The sequence below is a fragment of the Hoplias malabaricus genome, chromosome 16 (assembly GCF_029633855.1).
Source record: "Hoplias malabaricus isolate fHopMal1 chromosome 16, fHopMal1.hap1, whole genome shotgun sequence".
Taxonomy (NCBI): Eukaryota; Metazoa; Chordata; class Actinopteri; order Characiformes; family Erythrinidae; genus Hoplias; species Hoplias malabaricus.
Genome location: NC_089815.1, coordinates 16,929,557 through 16,948,639, shown reverse-complemented (window position 1 = coordinate 16,948,639; position 19,083 = coordinate 16,929,557). Strand labels below are relative to the sequence as shown.

The 19,083-nt window shown below is 38.2% G+C and overlaps 1 protein-coding gene and 1 long non-coding RNA gene across 4 annotated transcripts; one reads left to right on the top strand and one right to left on the bottom strand.

The window, feature by feature from the left end:
• The first annotated feature begins 378 nt into the window (after positions 1-378).
• marchf2 (membrane-associated ring finger (C3HC4) 2) lies at positions 379-11,682 on the top strand. 3 transcript variants are annotated; one of them, XM_066648383.1, is made up of 5 exons: positions 379-608; positions 1,548-1,784; positions 3,164-3,368; positions 6,540-6,749; positions 7,092-11,682. In XM_066648383.1, the coding sequence occupies exons 2-5, from the start codon at positions 1,609-1,611 to the stop codon at positions 7,248-7,250; spliced, it is 750 nt and encodes a 249-aa protein (XP_066504480.1). In that variant the 5' UTR covers positions 379-608; positions 1,548-1,608; the 3' UTR covers positions 7,251-11,682. The 3 variants fall into 3 exon arrangements, with proteins under 3 accessions (XP_066504480.1, XP_066504481.1, XP_066504479.1); XM_066648384.1 differs by having other exon boundaries at positions 1,545-1,784; positions 3,164-3,359; XM_066648382.1 differs by having other exon boundaries at positions 1,545-1,784.
• LOC136672364 (uncharacterized) lies at positions 1,633-18,995 on the bottom strand. Its single transcript, XR_010795792.1, has 3 exons — positions 18,858-18,995; positions 7,060-7,217; positions 1,633-1,770 (listed from the first exon to the last, which is right to left on the bottom strand). It is a non-coding gene; the product is annotated as an uncharacterized lncRNA (long non-coding RNA).
• Positions 18,996-19,083: the final 88 nt, after the last annotated feature.

Sequence of the window (19,083 nt, the reverse complement as noted above, 5' to 3'; positions counted from 1 at the left end):
CAGATAGATTCATCCGTTCAGAAAATGCAGTTCCACTACTACCAAGCCCAGTGATGTTGTGCAGACACATCTCTTAACCGCAGAAACCTTAGGTTCATGTGCAGCTTTCAGTTTCAGTGCTAATACATTTAAATATAACAAGTGAAGTAATGGTAGTTTTATTTCTTCTTCACATGTGAAATAAGCAGTCAGTACCATGGCTGAGCATTTCTTCTTTGAAACTAGGGGAACTTAGCCAGGGTTTCTGACGACATAAACCCAAGAGACCAATATAGGCAAGATATATATATATATATATATATATATATATATATATATATATATATATATATATTTGCTTAAATTACGGGGATTTACAGAAGCCAAGGGACAGAGTATTATTTGCGAAACTGCTGGCAGTGCGACTGACGAAAGCCCCGTTCCCTGAGCTGGTAACGTAAAGACGTAATCGGTAAAAACGTCGATAGGAGGCCACAGTCGTCAGTCAGTTGAACACTGAGAGTCTGGGGCCAAAACAAAACACACTCCGCTCAATTTACACTCCTCAGCGACCGAGTTTACGAGGAATTAACCCATTGCTACGACACATCAGTATGAAATTACAGAAGGTGAGAACCTATGGTTGTTTAAATCGCGTATAAAGAGGAGTGTATTGTATGATGTAGCGAATGCTAACTGGTTAGCAGGAGCCGGCTAGAAAGATGCCCAACGGTCAGTTATTTTTACTTTACAGCTTGTCTTTGTCTTTGACATCCACATTGAGCGTACAGTGTTGTACGGGAGCCTTGACCTTCTCGTGGGTTTGTTGAAGTTTTGAAACGATATGGTTTTAAACTGTAGCTGTCTGTTTCATTAGCTGAAATAGCTAGCGACGGTCTGCCTTGTTTTGATGGCTATAACTTGCGAGAAGGCTAACTGCACCCTGTTAGTCTGTGGTATTTTACAGCATCGCTATATTGGAACTAAATTACACGCAACGATGCACATTAGAGAGGGTTGTTAAAGAGCAGCATCAATTCCTCACGTCACTCGACCTGAGATATTGTCTATTAAGTTGATTGAGTCAAGCAGCACAAGCGCCACATCTGTAAAAAATAAATAAAACAAAATCTTAACGCTATCTCCCAAAACGAACTAAAACAATATAAATACCAATACTCATTTGCAGCTACATTTTCACCTCTCACCTTTTATCTTTTCTGTATCTTTTGTCATTTTTGTCTTTCTCTTTATCCTAAAGAGTTTTGAGAGGATCTTAATTAAGTCTCCTGAGACAAAAAGAGCAGCAAAAGCAATACTATTTTCACTACCTAATTGTTGAATACTTCATATACAATAACGCTGCAGTGTTTTGGTGCCCCTGGTCAATGCACACAATTCCTCTACATAGCTTAATTTATGCATGTTTTAGTGTTTGGATAGTATTTATTTGCTGAGTTTAACATAATGGGGAAAAACATAATATGCGTTTGTATTCAAATTATACACAATCTGACGAGGGTGCAAGTCTTAATCTCTTTTTGTCCCTTGGCTTCTGTCTTCAGTAGTAGGGCCCAGGTGATCTTTCCTGCTGCACCCCCGTCCCCTGCCCCCCTGGACGGATCAGACATGACGACAGGGGAGTGTTGCCACCTCCCAGGCTCGCTGTGCGACTGCACTGGCAATGCTGCCCTGTCCAAAACAGTGGAGGATTCGGAAAATCGCCGGGCACAGTATGTCACCCAGGTCACAGCCAAAGATGGACGGTTGCTGTCAACTGTCATCAAAGCCCTGGGGACGCAGAGGTAAGTGGAATGGCCTTTAGCACGGCCTCTGATCATTGTTGCTTTGATTGGGTGTGCAAAGGGAATATGATGGAATCTATTTCGCAGTCCCTTCAAGCAGAAAGATCCATAATTTTTTAAAACAAAGCTGCAGTCTTGAATGAATTCAATTTTCATAATCCATTATGGCCTGCTTTATCAAGAATATTATCTTAACAAGTTAACATTGGGAAATTTAACTTGATTAGAGCAGAGCTTGTGACCAGCCCATAGATGAGAAAACACCTTTTTGTTGTGTACAGGATGCTACACTCAGCACTCATGCTAAATTTTAATCTCACAATTATGCTAAAAAGTAGTAGTTAGTTATTTTAAACAAATTGTTCTGTAATACACCTGGACAGTTGCTTTTGTGCTGATTTCCACTGAAAGCAAACATAAGAAAAAAATATGGATGAGACAGTGTATAATGAATATTATTACAGTGATTATTATTAGTTATTATGTAATTATTGACTTCTTTGCAGAGAGAGTGAGAGGTAAATAAATATTTTTAAATGAAACATAGCTGCCAGCCCATAATACTGAAAACTGAGTTGGTATGCACTTGTATTCTGATAGAACCTATATTATTGTTTAAGAGACTTTATTGTCAGTTCAGCTATAGGCCTATATGCGCAAACAACGTTCCTCCCAGACCATAGTGCAACACAGAACATGAGTGCAGAATATACAGTGCAATAATTACAAAGGACTTACTAGAACAGGGCCAGTAGACCTAGCACAGACATTTTAGTTGTAGTAAAGTTACAGGGTAGTAATTTCTCTTCACCCTGAGTCTTACGTTATCATTGACTGTAGCTCATCACTGCACTCAACATGTCCAGATATTAAATCAACAAAATATTGTTTGTTTGTGAGGTATAAGCAATCACATGGAGAGCTCTTGTATAGGATTGTGTTTTCAGTGGTTCACACATAGTAATTGTGCCAGCGCTGAGCAAATGCAGATTTCCCTCTGACCTGAGGAAAATCAGTCGATGACTAGAAAACTGGTGCTAAACTCATATAGTGTGAACCTGACATTATACGTGTGTGAGACATTACTTTTGCAGGAATATTTCATTCTTTAAAAATTGACTCGCAGTAGCATAATGACACTATAGTTTAGCTGACTTGACTCAGTAATGTGACTTATTTCATTTTTAACAAATAAATCTTATGCGAAGCATCTCTAGGCTGGGAGGTAGAGCCCCTCTTGACCCTTAAGAAACATAATGAGTGTGGGATTAATCAGAAATAAATGTAAGGAGATGGGTCAAATATGATGCATCTCCATTATTAAAGTGTAAAAATGTCTTCTGGAGTTACCTAAGTACCTGTTCTTCTGTTGTTCTCAGTGATGGGCCAATCTGTCGAATCTGCCACGAGGGGGGCAACAGTGAAGGGCTCATTTCACCATGTGACTGCACAGGGACACTGGGCACAGTGCACAAAAGCTGTCTGGAGAAGTGGCTGTCATCATCGAACACTAACTACTGTGAGCTATGCCACACAGAGTTCACAATTGAGCGCAGGCCGAGGCCCCTCACAGAGGTAACAAAGGTCAATGCCTTTCGCCTTCGTCTGCATGGCTTTTGCCTGAATATATAATGTGTGTGTTTGGGCATAGTGTTATTGTATGTTGCCATATTTTACGTTCTACGTAAGTTGCAAGTGGTGTGTAATAGATCTTCAGTGTTCTCCTAGCTTTGAATAGCTGTTACACCGCTTAGTCCAAGCTTGCAGTATGTACTTCTAACATGGCTAATGTCAATACCAGTTTTTTGAGAGTTTTGTTCTCTGTTTTAAACTAATGATAATTTGATTTTAACTGCCTTACTAATATATAAAATTGTTCTGTGAATTGACCAATAACATGTTCTTAATTATTTCCTAAAAAAGAAAAAACTCATTATTTACTCAAATTTATCATGAAATGAAAATTGTGTATAAAATGTATTACTATTATTGGCCTGGAGGCAGAGTTTAAAGGAATCCTGAGCAATTCAGCTTGTGACTTTTGCCTCTTTTGTTCTCTTCATACATTTAAATTGTTATATTTATTCAAAGAGTTATATCGGTTAACCATGATATTAAGATTGCCTCCTTGATTCTACATTTATTGTTAATTTTATCAGTTCCATGTACCATATAGGTGCACTGTTAAGTCCTACAGTAACAATATATAGTCCATGTATTGCTAAGCACATTCTTACATGTAGGATGTTACCTAAATGTCGAAGCTAAATCTATCATTTCGTTGGATTATTAAATGCCCCTTGTGTGCTCCTAAAAGCTAATGTGGCATGGATAAAGCCTCTGGCATGGATAAAGCCTCTGGGAAAACATTTGGATGGATGATTATTATTATTATTATTATTATCATTTCATTTTAATTTTTTTTTGTATAATATTAAAGCTTTTTGCACAGTTTATTAGAAAACATGAAGCAAAAACATTATAAAGCACAGCACAAAAATAAACAAAATCCTCTCATAAGACCTCAGAATGGTGTGCGTGTGGTCTTATTATTCTAATGAAGGTGCGTGGCTGACAGCTTACGTTAGCTTTTCCCATTTTATGACAGCCCATTCTACATCAAGAGGAGAGCAATACTGATGGAATACAGCAAACTGTACTATGTGTCCTAAGACTTGGGAAAGATATTCATAAGGCAAGGCAAGTTTATTTATAGAGCACCTTTCATACAGAAGCAATTCAAAGTGCTTTACATCTTACTGATGTTCTTAAGATGGTAAAATGCTGATCTAGTAACCGCTTTAATATGACTACTAAAACTGAGATCTGAGTCCATTGATACACCAAGGTTGCGAGCCAGTTCTTTAGATTTGAGGGCTCTCGAGTCCAGATACGTAGCCAATCTTTGTCTCTCAGTGCTATTCCCAAATAGTATAATCTCAGTTTTATCTTTATTCAGCTGCAGAAAATTGTGTCCCATCCAGTTTGTGATGTGTTCAAGGCACTTGCTTAATAAGTCAACTGGGCCAGAGTCGTTTGGGGACAGGGCCATGTAAATCTGAGTATCATCTGCATAGCTGTGATAGGACAGCCCATAGTTCTGTAGAATCTGGCCAAGAGGAAGCATATATAAATTAAATAAAAGTGGACCAAGAATAGAGCCCTGGGGGACACCACAGGTTACTGGCATGTTCTCTGAAATATTATTTTCTATTTCTACAAAGTAGTTCCTGCCTTCCAGGTAAGAAATGAACCACTTCAGGACTGTTCCTGAGAGTCCAACCCAGTTTGCGAGTCTAAGATAAGAAATGATTTGTATATTTTCACTGTGGGCCCTGGGGAGACGGTTTAACATGTTGACTCCGGAGATATCCCGGAGTGGTCGTTCACACATGCCGCTCACAGCAGGAGATTTTCTGCCTCAGGTGCACTCTCACAGTGGGGGATGAAACACGTGATTTAGACGTGGGGCACAGCGCATGTACAGCACCAGCAGGAGAAACTCCGGAACATTTCCAGCACTGTTCTCACATGTACTGACTCAAAGTTTACCTGGAAGGTTTACTAGGGCTTGAGGAGAATAAAGGGCGGGATGAATGTTGCGGATGTAAACTGCATGTGTAAAATATCCCGATACTCCAGATTTTTTCTCTAGAAATTCTGTGTGAAAGGGGCATCGGACTTTACCCGAAACATTTACTAGGGCTCGAGGAGGGTCCAGGACAAATGTTGCGGATGGTCGCGTTCACATATACAGCTCCTCCGGGTAAACACCAGAACATTTCTGGATTACTGTGCATGTGTGAAAAGGGCAATAGAAAGAAAACTCACAATTTAGCTTCCCAGGGGCTTTAATGCTAATTAGTTTTGCTTAATTTTGCATGTTTTGTTATTGTAACCATGATGATTCTGATTTATTATTGCTGTCATAGATTATAGAATGGTTGTCTTTAGTCCCCAATTGATTATTAAGAGTGTTATTATCCCACGGCATAACTTATGTATTATTTCTTCCTGACCTTGTAGGCAAATAAATGAGGCATGTTTGATGTTAGATGTGTGGTGTGTGTGGTACATTTGAAGGTTTAACGTGTCTTACATTGTATCTCATTTTAAAGAAAAAATGAAGATTGGAATTTTGCTTATTTTTCATTTTTAAAAGAGCATTGTGTAAGATTTATTGGCATTTATCAGATCGCCTCCAACTGAATACCAGATCTAAATTTCGTTTTTGATTCTTTGTTGACAAAGATTTACTCTCGTTTGCTTTTTCTGGGGCTAAATTAGGAGGATTATCATGTATTTATTTGTTTATTAATTCATTCATTCATAATTTGAGTTCCACAACATAATTTTCAGCACTGTATTATTGTAATTGCTGAACAATTTATAAAGACAGACCAACATACATTAGATTAATACTTTTCTATATATTGTTTATTGTGTATAGTTATAATATTTTAAAATAACACTATAAACTTAATAGTTTATAATTTAATCTATATCCATTCTGGGAATACTATAGGAAAATTGTGGCAGAACATAAAAGCCTCTGTTGAAAGACAGCCTGCTTCCTATGTAGATATGAAGAACATAAGTCGCAGCATCTAAAAAAGCTATAAATACCCTGGCATCTTCTCATAAAGTTAAATAACCTTTCTTTAAACATGGCTCTGGACAAAAATCAGACTTTTTTTTTAAACTTATTTTATCACTTTACCAAACTCTTAAACTGCGTCACTTTTATCTCTGTAGTGGCTAAGGGACCCTGGGCCGAGGAATGAGAAACGCACCCTCTTCTGTGACATGGTGTGTTTCCTTTTCATAACACCCCTGGCAGCCATCTCTGGTTGGCTGTGTCTACGTGGGGCTCAGGATCACCTGCACTTCAACAGCCGCCTGGAGGCAGTGGGCCTCATTGCCCTCACCATCGCTCTGTTCACTATCTATGTCCTCTGGACTCTGGTAATATCTGCACAGCTACATGCCTACAACAATCCCTAGTTTGAAATATAGTGTGGGTTTATATTTAAGCCAAAACCTATTGTATTAGCAAATTGTGATTTGAAAAGCATACATCAGTTTTCAATGTAAATTTATTAACGTTCAATATAATACTTTTTCCTTAGAAGCCCGCTGGTTGACATCTGGCTTAGATTTGTATTTTTGCTATCTGAATGTTTCAAATCTGAATACTTCACCACTTCAAAATTTCAAGTTTATCATATATATGATTTTAAAACACATGACAATAAAAAGGTTATTGATAAAGCACCTTTAACTGATAAGAATCCTCTTGGTCCACAGGTGTCATTCCGCTACCACTGTCAGTTGTACTCAGAGTGGAGACGAACCAATCAGAAAGTGCGCCTGCTCATTCCAGACACCAAGGGTGCCCACTCTACCCAGCATTCCTTGCTCTCCACTAAGCTGCTGAAAAAGACAGCAGATGAGACCATAGTATGAGATCCATGGTTTTTTCTGGAGGGTGGGGGACATGATACAGCATTGTTATTAGCGTGCTAAAAGGTTCTTGATGCACCATGTCATCAATGAGAGCCACAGCACTTTTGGATGCATTCTTTTCTATTTAATCCTTTTTATCTAAACATGTGAGCACTTCTGTTTTTTTTCCCCACCAATCTGTTTTTGTGGGTGGGTTTTTCTCTTTTTTTGAGCTTTTTAAAGTTGTTTTATGGTTTAGGAGTGATTCTATTTATTTGCTTAATCAGTTGTAAGAAGTCTTCATACCATACAGTATGCTTTAAGATTGTCAGAAATCTAAAGGTATGAGTGTAGAAGATTGGTCACAGTGTTGAGAGAAACAAATGATAGAAAGCAGGAACAGCTGCTGAAGCTTAGAACCAAATTCTTATTTTGGACAATATTTTTTTTAATTTCAAATCATTTTGCATCTTAATTGGACAAAGAAAAAAAAAGGATCAAGGCCAATTTTTGAGAACTGTAGTCTGTGGTTCTTAGTGGCACAATCAATGTATATTATGAAAGCTCAAAGCTTGGTTTCCTATGCCTAATGCCATTGGGTGTTATTTGAAGTGTTACAACAAGGCCCTGCATGGTCTGGAGGAATTGTCTATAATGGAATGAGGTGAGATATAAAAGGAGTGTGCAATAAGATGCTCTCCTTTCGGTGTTTCAGTACAAGGTCTTTGTGACCTATGACATGCACAGTTTTACTTGCATGCATAAATGTTTCTTTTTTTTCTTTTTTTTTTTTCTTCTTCTTCGTTAAACATCTCATGAAATTACTAGTGACTGTTAAAGTTGCTGTCTCCAATTTCATCTGTGTATCAGCATAGGCTACATTTTCACACCTGTTTAAACCAAATGTCTCCAAAATGCTTTAAACAGCATGCAGTGGTCCTAGTGGTAGCACTTAATAACTTAACAATGACTTGAAGTAGCCTAGATGTGAGCTGATCAACTGTAGATGTGTGTAATGCATTCAGGATTCACTGGGAAGCATTATTTTAACTTTGTAAAGAGAAGTTGCAAGTATGCATAAAGACTTCATTATTGTGACGGATTATCATTCAAATGACTCTTAGGTTTGAATATGTTTCAGCTATCAGTGGCTGATAAGACTGTGGCTGTATGAAAGGGAAGAATGTGTGCACGCATTCACTTGTGTATGTATGCATATGCACATTTTTGTATTAAGGCCTGTATTTTTGTGCTGTTTAATCATTTTTGGTAAGTATAAATGGCAGAGGTGTAGAAAAGATGGCATACTTTATGGTTTTGTAGCAGTTTTACATTGTTTAATATGCAGTTTTTTTGAGACTGTCTAATTACAGGGGAACAATTGGATTTTCATGCATATACAGCTCTCGAGTTTGCAGCAAACAAGTTTGTCATTAAGACGTCTGCATGTTACATGTTACAAGGAAAATGTGCAAAATACCGCAAACCATCTGAGCTAACTTTAAAGGGAAACCTGTCGTGTTGAAGACGTCATCATTCTGGAATTGGTCAGTTTTCTATATGGAAAAAAAATGTCACTGCTATTGCATACTGTGCATGTTTTTTTTCCTCCAAATGTTGCTAGCTGCTTTGATTGAAGAGGTTGAAAAGAGCTGTAATTTGGATATATTTCCAAATGAAACTTAATAGTACTCCATCATCAAAATTCTTGAGAGAAACCAGCGAATGTTGGTTGAATGTTGTAGTTAAGCGTCTTTGGCAGAGGTACCATAGATTTTGACTAGGTTGTTATGTAATTTCAGTGTACACAAATGTTTTCTAGCTTTTACCATGTTTGTTGCAGTACACGTGACATTTTGTGGGTGGAGGTGGCATACATTTGGAACATTTTTATTTAACAAAGCATGTGATATTCACACTTTGAGAAAACAGAAATTATTTTATTTCCAGTGAGAAAGAGGCTGACTACAGAATGATGCATGTCTTCAGAGGTCTGTTGGTTTGAAATAATATTGTAACTTCATTCTAGACCCTTCAACCAAAGCAAGGCCTATATGCAGTTCTTGAGGGACCATGACTTCTTAATCTGTACTTCTGTCCCTGCTCTGAAAATTGGCATCTGGTCTCATCTGAAAACTGTCTGTCACTGATATCTGCTCTCCTTTACCCAGAGACGGACTCTATTTATGGAGGTCCAGATAAACCACAATGTCCAGGAATTAACACTAACATTTTGGACATGTTTGTAAATTTGTAGATATGTCTTATGTCTATGGAAGGCACGCGAGAATCAAGGTTTCACAGTCCAGGTGTGTATGTGTATTTGTGTGTGGCTGTGTTCAGGGATCAGAGGCTGTGAGTGTTTGAATGACTGACAGACTGCTGCACATGACTAATGTATTTGATCTGCCTGAACTTTGGCCCAAAACCAGTTTAAGCAGTCAACTCAGTTTAGTGAAATATTGACATTCAGCAGTGCCGGACATGCAGGACTGTGCAAAAGTTAGAGGCCTCCTCATTATTTAATTAATTTCCAGTCAAAACAGCTGTTAAGTTCATAAAGTATCAGGGGCAAAACCAGAACACATTAAGGTTTCTGTGTAATTATCATCAAAAATTTGTGCCCAAGATTTTCCTTTATTATAGCTTTAATCCTTTTCAGGAGAATTTCTTTTATCTGTAAATAAATACACTTCCAAAGTTCAGTTTTAGAAGCTGGTTGGATTTCTACTTCTCACAATCCAAGTTGTCCCAATGTATACCCAAACTTGATTTGATCTTGAGGTCTGGGGCAGCCAGTTAGTTCAACATTGTGAAAAGAATGTTTTGGGGTTTTTTCCCTCGCTTTATTTACTTTTGACATTTCACTTACTTATGAAAATGGATTATCTTATAATTAATCTCCAAAAATATCTCCTGTGCAAGTTGATGAGAAAATGTAGGCCAAAAAAAATCTGAAAAATTTAAACCTTAATGTCAGTTTTGAAAGCGATTCATGGCTTTTGATGTTTGCACAGTACTGTATGAATGAGTTCTAAACATAAAAGGTGCTTGCTTCTGTAAATGGGGTACAAAAAAAAATGGGAAAATTTCTAAATCATAAATTCTTCATAGTGCTATTTGCACTGGTCACACCCTCTGCATTAATGGGGTAAGGTCACTACATATTTTTCTTGCAAATTATTATTTAGTTCTTTCAAGTGTCACTCAACACTCTAAATTAATCCTCTTGAAGGACAATGGTATGTTTTGGAAAGTGGTGTGCAATAGATATTCTAAAAGCTTATGACATTTATTGTTTTTATTTTAAATTTATGAGAAGGAAAATGTTGACAAAATCTCTTCTCTGTATTATTATTATAATAATTGTTGTGTGTCGCTGGACTGAGTAGCTTTGGGAAGAATTTGCACTTTTGTGCTGATCATGGAAGCCCAACTTTTAGCATCAAGGGAAAAAGCAACGCTGGTCTCAGATCAGCTAAGTACATTTTCACCAACTAACAACTGCTCTAAGTAACACTGTCTTTTATTGGTGTGCTTCCATCTGATAATGTTTGCCTTTTTTATTTTTCTGGGCCATTTTCTATTAATTTTACTACGTGGGGTAATTAAAAATTAGCTAGAGTGCAATTTCAATAATATTACAATGCAATTCTTACATATAACCTTAAAAGTACATGTAAAATTATTATTACTATATAGATGTTAATTATGAAGGATTATAGGACTACATTCACAGAAGAGTAGGAAAACCATGATGGGATTTTTTTTTTTTTTTTTTTAAACAATACTTGTAAGTGGATGCTAAGAAGTTCCCTCCACTATGCAAACCTCCAAGTATAATTAAGCAGCTGTGAGGGGACTGCTTTAATTTAGTGTTAAGACAATTGACCCAATCGATTCTTCTCACTTAAGAAACATGCATGCTATTTTATTGTATTATGATTTATAGCCATATTGCACTTTATGATTGGAATTTATGATTTATGATTGGAAAATGCTTGGCCTTTTCCATATTACGCATTTCAGAGAGTTAAAGAAACCTTTTTTAGCCTTTTTCTTCTTTTTTCTTTTTAAATCCATCTCTGGATTTGGAGAACTGGTCCACTGCTGTTGATTTTGCAAACAATTATGTTCAAGACCAATTATTTCTTCTTCTCTAAGATGAAAATAAGCAATTCTAAACATTGTACACAGTTTGTGTGTTTTTGTTTTTTATTATTTCTTCATGTTGTCATTGTGATTTAATGTATTCATACCTTATGTATCATTTGCAATGTAGGCCTTCATTTAATCACTTAGTATCAGATTTTATCACTCAAACCCCTTTTTTGAGAATCTGTATGTTTATGTAGTGCAGTGGATAATGAACGGTGTGTCTGTATCGTCCTCACCACAATATGTTGGTGCTTGCAATCAGCCAAGAAAAGTGTGCAAATTAAAAATGACGCTCTGGATCTGTTAACTTTACGGACTCTTCTTCCTAACTGCTATTAGACCATGTTTTTTTTTTTACCATGTTAATATGTCTGTCTGCTGTGTTTCCATGCTAGATGGGTAATTCAGTGTAATACTCAGCACCAGGTCTACTTTTCCACTTTGAAACTGCAGCATTCAAAGGACTGGTCTTAAACCAGCAAATTCAGGCAGCCATAATTTCTTACATCATACAATTAAGGAATCAGAGCAGGGCTTTCAAGCTGCAGGCAAACAGATGTAAGTGAAGTTAATGGCAAGAACTAATTGCATATTCATAGATCTGCATGTACTCAAAGGCAACTTGTTCGTTCATTGAAGGTGGATGTGTAGAATTAAATTTAAGCCACTTGGGAATAACTTCTAAATGTGTCATGTAAATGAATAGTTTTTTATATCTTTATAGATGACCCGAGATGGACTTGAAGCCTAGTGCTAAGGATTTTCCTCTAGAAATGTCTTTAAACAATATACATATTGAACATATTTGACTTGGCTTAATTAATCCAACTAAACTGAGAAATCCTGGTTTGTGGAACACCTCCACAGACATTGCCTTGTCTTTTAGATTTAGATTTGAAATGATCTTTTCTCTCAGACTGGTTATCTTCTAGGAAAATTTGGAAAAATCTGAATAAATGATGACTCCACTGATTTAGTTAGACACTGCTAAGATGATAAGAATTTTAGTGGTAATTAAAGGGATATTTGCTATTAACAGAGTATGTTCTGGAACTAGCAATCTTGGACAAGAAAGCCACAAACAAGTTTTGCATAATTAATTTTCACTCTTTTATCATAAGTTCATTTTATTTGGCTTATCGGGATATCAGTATTACAAATGTTATTGAGATAATGTATTATTTTATTTTCATGACATATTACTGAGTTAATTATGTTGTGTTACAGCTGTTAATGTTATATTAATTGTTGCACATCTTGGGTTCAAACTGACCAATTCAGACACCAATATGAGGATCCCTGATTTGTTTTACTGCTAATTTGCTGCTGCTTTTTTGCTACCTGAAGTTGACTTTTATTCAGAGCTGCAGACTGAATGGGCAAACTAAAGGTAGTGTTCACATCTACATGCTTCTGCGCAAATTACACCTAAAGATTAATGGATTATAATATCGTCACTGTCCAGTGAACAACATGTATCTCCCAAAATACAGGGTGGGCCATTTATATGGATACACCTTAATAAAATGGGAATGGTTGGTGATATTAACTTCCTGTTTGTGGCACATTAGTATATGGGAGGGTGGAAACTTTTCAAGATGGGTGGTGACCATGATTGCCATTTTGAAGTCGGCCATTTTGGATCCAAATTTTGTTTTTTCAATGAGAAGAGGGTCATGTGACACATCAAACTTATTGGGAATTTCACAAGTAAAACAATGTTGTGCTTGATTTTAAGGTAACTTTATTCTTTCTGACCACTTATAAAATGTGTTCAAATTGCTGCCCATTGTGTTGGATTGTCAATGCAGCCCTCTTCACACACTGATAGCAACACCGCAGGAGAAATGCTAGCACAGGCTTCCAGTATACATAGTTGCACATCTTGATGGTATGGTGTGGTATATGGGGTACAAAAATAGTGGGGCCATTCTTCATCAATGGAAACCTCAAGGCCACTGGATATGCAAAATTGCTACATGATAATGTGTTTTCCTCTTTATGCACTGAAGCTGGCACGTTCCCTGAGTTTTTCCAGCAAGATGGTGCACCACCACATTGAGTGTCAGGTCCGAGCATTCCTAGATGAACAGTTTCCTAGCAAGTGGATTGGTCGTCGAGGGCCAGTTGAATGGCCCCCAAGGTCTCCAGATCTGACCCCCTTAGACTTTTATCTTTGGGGTCATCTGAAGACAATTGTTTATGCTGTGAAGATACGAGATGTGCAGCACCTGAAACTACGGATACTGGAAGCCCGTGCTGGCATTTCTCCTGCAGTATTGCTATCAGTGTGTGAAGAGTGGGAGAAGAGGGTTGCATTGACAATCCAACACAATGGATAGCCCTTTGAACACATTTTATATGTGGTCAGAAACTTGTAAATAACTCATAAAACCATAAGGTTACATTAAAACCACACCATTGTTTTTCTTGTGAAATTCCCAATAAGTTTGATGTGTAACATGACCCTCTTCCCATTGAAAAAACAAAAGTTGGATCCAAAATGGCTGCCATGGTCACCACCTATCTTGAAAAGTTTCCCCCCTCCCATATACTAATGTGCCATGAACAGGAAGTTAATATCACCAACCATTCCCATTTTATTAAGGTGTATCCATATAAATGGCCCACCCTGTAGTAACTTTACAGGACAAAGATAAAATCTTAACTTTCAGTGGAAATGAATGTAAAAAGATTTTCAAGTAATTTGGGAGCATTTCTATTTGTCCATTCAACATTACATTTTCACACAATGTGAAGGACAGCTGCTTTGTTTAAATAATGTAAGGAGAAAAGATCCACAAAAATGGACCTGTTTTTAATCTGACAGCAATCACGTACTGGAATAAAAAAAGCAACAATTAAAACTAATGATTATCTTTGTAAATAAAAAACAAATGGTTGTAATTAATATTTTTTTTTACATTTTATATATATGAAATGTGATGTTGTATTGCTCAATTTATTTTAACTTTGCAAATGTCAATGTTAATGTATATGGTACCTAAACCTAGTAAATATAGTAATAGAATATTACGAAAAATATATATACACACAAACACACTATTATACACTATGGCTGTGATTAGGATAAAGCGGAGGAGCTTGAGTTGCCATGAGATATTCCACCACTAGGTGAAATAGAGCAGGAAATGGAAGTTGGCCCACCAAAATGGAGTGAGGTTCAAGATGTGGTGTGTCATGCAAAGGCAGGAACTGCTCCAGGGCCTAATGGTGTTTGTACTGGGTGTACAAATACATTGCCTTGCAAAAGTATTCATACCTCTTGAACATTTTCACATTTTGTCACCTTACAATCACAAACTTAGATGTATTAATTGAGATTTTAAGTGATAGACCAACGCAAGGTAGCAGTGAAGTGGAATGAAAATGATACATGGTATTCAAAAGTTTAATCAAATAAAACGTGTGACATGCAAAAGTATTAAGCCTCCTTAACTCTTATACACCTAAATAAACTCTAGTGCAATCAGAAGTCACTTAATAAACAACTGTGTGTAATTTAGTCTCAGTATAAATACACCTGTTCTGTGAAGGCCTCAGTGGTTTGTTAGAGAAACAGCATCATGAAGACCAAGGAACTTACCAGACAGGTCAGAGATAAAGTTGTGGTGAAGTATAAATCAAGGTTATAACATACCCCAAGCATTGAGCATCCCAAGGAGCAATGTTCAATCCATCATTCAAAAATGGAAAAGTGTTCTACAACTGCAAACCTACCAAGACATGGCTGTCCACCCAAACTGACAGATGGTAAATACAGGGCAATCCTGGAAGAAAACCTGTTGGAGGCTGCATAAGACTTGAGACTGGGAGGGAGATTCACCTTCCAGCAAGACAATGACCCTAAACATACAGCCAGAGCTCCATTGGAATGGTTTAAATCAAAGAATATTCATGTGTTAGAATGGTCCGGTCAAAGTCTTGACCCAAATTCCATTGAGCATCTGTGGCAAGACATGAAAATTGCTGTTCACAGATGCTCTCCATCCGTCCCGGCTGAGCTTGTGCTATTTTGCACAGAACGATGGGCATAAATCTCAGTCTCTAGATGCACAAAGCCAATAGAGACATACCCCAAAAGACTTGCAACTCTAATTGCAGTGAAAGGTGGTTCTACAAAGTATTGATATAGGAGGCTGAATACTTTTGCACGTCGCACTTTTCAGATTGTTATTAGATTAAAATTTTGAAAACTATGTATCATTTTTATTCCACTTCACAATTATATGCTACATTGTATTGGTTTGTCACTTCAAATCTCAATAAAATACATTTAGGTTTGTGGCTGTAAGGTGACAAAATGTGAAAAAGGTCAAGGGGTATGAATACTTTTGCAAGCCACTATATGCATCTGAGGTCTTGAAGATTTTGTGGAGGTTAATGGTTATAGTATGGAAGAAAGGGATCATCCCAAAAGAGTGAAAGAGAGCAGGTGGTATCCTTATGCCTAAGGAGAAAGATGCTGTGGGTTAAGAACAATTCCGGTCTATAAGCCTTCTTAATATGGAGGGTAAGATAGCTTTTAGTGATAGCTCAGAGACTTGCTGCTATTTTGAAAGCAAACAAATTAATTGATACATCAGTACAAAGGGGTTTCTGGCTTTGTAGGTTTTAGACAGCAAAGAAAGAAGGTAGGGATCTACATGTAGTTTTCTTAGATTTAGCTAATGCATTTGGCTCAGTGCCACACAAACTTATGTGGAAAGCTTCTGAGTTCTTCAGGTACCAGACAAGGGCCTCTAAGTGGGTCGTAGGCGGTGAGAGACTGCATGATTTTGGCTCTCTCCAGTTAGAGCATAAATGGATGACATGACAATACTGATAACTATTGTGCCTACACATGGCAGTGGCTGGGGTAGTTAAATGATAATCTAAGGTTGGTTAGGGTGAAAATTAAACCAAGCAAGTCTAGACGTCTGTCTATTTTCAAAGAAAAACTTATGCAAGAAAAGTTTGTAATGGAAGAAGAAATTATCCTTTCTGTAGTGGAGAGACCAGTGAAGAGTTTAGGTAGATGGTATAGTGCAACACTAAATGAAACAAGCAAGTTGTGGGATTAAAGCTGAATTGGTGAAGGCTATTAATACCATTGATAGTTCGTTTGCCAGGGAAGTTGAAATTGTGGTGTTTGCAGTTTGGCTTACTGCCTCATTTTGGATGGCCATTAACAGTTTATGATGTTGTGATCACAGAAGTAGAGAGCGCAGCACAATTCACAAAAACTGGAATTCCCAAATCTCTGTGCAGGTAGCCAGGAACTCATTAGAGGAAGTGATTAGCCAAGTACAATGCGGAAGAGCACACCTTGGATCAGGTGATTCGTGGAAAGCGTTTGGTAAGGCCACATCACCAGAGAGAAACCGAATGATAACTAGTATTATTTGTGAGCAAGAAGAGGAGTCAAGATGTGCAACAGCAGCATCAAAGGCATAACAACGCCAGTGGCTTTGTTGGGAGAATCTAGAGAAGCAGAAAATCACTTGGCAAGAGCTGTGGGTGATGGAGGCAAGTCGTATTAAGTTTTTGCTGGGTGCAACTCACGATGTCCTTCCTATGCCGCAAAATCTGGGACAGTGGGTATGTGAAGACCCTAGTTGTAGATTATGTACAAGGGTTGGTTACTTCTATAAGCTTGTAAGGTTAGTTTGACTCAGGGTCGGTATACATGGAGACATAATCAGGTGCTTTGGGTATTAGTATGTTCATTGGACAGCAACCGCCTAGAGGTTAATACATTGCAGAGTGGTTGTAGTAAAATTTTGTAGTTGTAGTAATTTTGCGCGTGGAGGAACATGTTCAACTGTGTGTGCAAGCTATAAATATTGGTACATAAGGTGAAGCACAAGATTGGAAATTGCTGGTGGACATAAGTAAAAGGAACTGCAGGTCCCAGAGTACATTGCATTAACTAAACTGAGGCCAGACATGGTGCTGCTTTCTGAAAATAAACAGATAGTTTACTTCGTAGAATTAACAGTTCCATTTGAAAGGAAGAAGCTGAAGTACGCTAACTTGGCAGCTGAGGTGAGGGAATGTGGGTGGCAGGGACAAGTAAGACTGGTGAAGATAGGTGTTAGGGGATTAGTAGCCAGCCACGTCGGCCACATCCCCACTTGTGCAGTTCGGCATCAAGGGCTGGAAACTAAAGGCAGGTAGATAGGAGAGCACAGACTGGTTGGGGTTTTGTTGTGGTTGTAACACACAAAGATCTCATGGAACTAATGGCACAGAGCATGCAATAACTGTGTCAGTGGTATGGCCTTAGTAGGGAGGCCAGTGTGGAATTTTGGTTGTTGATGTTTAAGTGTAAAGTAGGACTGTAAATCTAGCTCGGGGTTGGATGAGTATGGGATGCCAGACTTCACAGCTGAGTCTTTTCATTCATTATCTGTAACCGCTTATCGAATTCAGGGTCACGGTGGGTCCAGAGCCTACCTGGAATCATTGGGCGCAAGGCGGGAATACACCCTGGAGGGCCAGTCCTTCACAGGGCAACACAGACACACACACATTCACACCTACGGACACTTTTGAGTCGCCAATCCACCTGCAACGTGTTTTTGGACTGTGGGAGGAAACTGGAGCACCCGGAGGAAACCCACGCGGACACGGGGAGAACACACCAACTCCTCACAGACAGTCACCCGGAGCGGGAATCGAACCCACAACCTCCAGGTCCCTGGAGCTGAGTCTTCTGGGCTTAATTCAGCAAAACACTGAAGAGAAGTGGTGCCTACCTGATGACACCTGTGAAGACCAGTGGGTGGTTTGGGTACTCGTGGGCTGGGCTCAGTGAGTAACCTTTGTTTAGAGTAGCTGGTTGCTGATCAGATCATAAATAGCCACAGGAACCTTAGTGTTTTGGCATAGAAACAATGGGTGATAACAGGATTTTTGTGGCTGCAGGTAGGAAGAGAATGGGGTGGGCCCTATGTGAAACTCTAATGGATTGGCATAGGATATTTAACATCTTATCCAGTGTGTGATATATATATATATATATATAATTCATTCATTCATTGTCTGTAACTGCTTATCCAGTTCAGAGTCGCGGTGGGTCTGGAGCCTGGACTGGGCGCTAGGGACACACCCTGGAGTGGGCGCCAGTCCTTCACAGGGCGAGACGCACACATTCACTCTCAATCTCACACTTAGCGATACTTTTTTGAGTCGCCAATCCACCTACCAACGTGTGTTTTTGGACCATGGGAGGAAACCGGAGAACCAGAGGACAAACACGCAGACACGGGGAGAACACACCAAATTCCTCACAGACAGTGTTTAGGAAAGAGAATGGAACCCAGTTAGTTGGGTCCAAGCAAAATGAATGCAACAAAATAAATTGGGAAAATACTCAGCAATTATGAATATGTTAGAGAAATATTGTTTTTGAAAACATATGAATTCACCATGAATACACTGATATGAAAAAAATGTAGAACTTACATTCTCCCTGAGAGCAACAGACACCTTCACAAACTGTTCACTGTAGGCACGCACATCCAGCTCTACAAATCCACGTTTCTAGTTATTTTACTTTAAACAGAGTTCAGGACAATCCATTGATTGGAGTTAATAAAGTTTTTTAACTATTTGAAGCCTACACGAGTCACGTTCAGGCTCTGACCTCTAGAAAAGCTGTAGCATTAGCCAATCATTGCGCAGGAGGCGG

Bases quoted from the DNA above. Each gene is read 5' to 3' on its own strand.
- marchf2 (XM_066648383.1), top strand. From the start codon at position 1,609: ATGACGACAGGGGAGTGTTGCCACCTCCCAGGCTCGCTGTGCGACTGC. The intron at 3,369-6,539 runs GTCAATGCCTTT...TTATCTCTGTAG, and splicing joins CCCTCACAGAGGTAACAAAG to TGGCTAAGGGACCCTGGGCC. The intron at 6,750-7,091 runs GTAATATCTGCA...CTTGGTCCACAG, and splicing joins TCTATGTCCTCTGGACTCTG to GTGTCATTCCGCTACCACTG.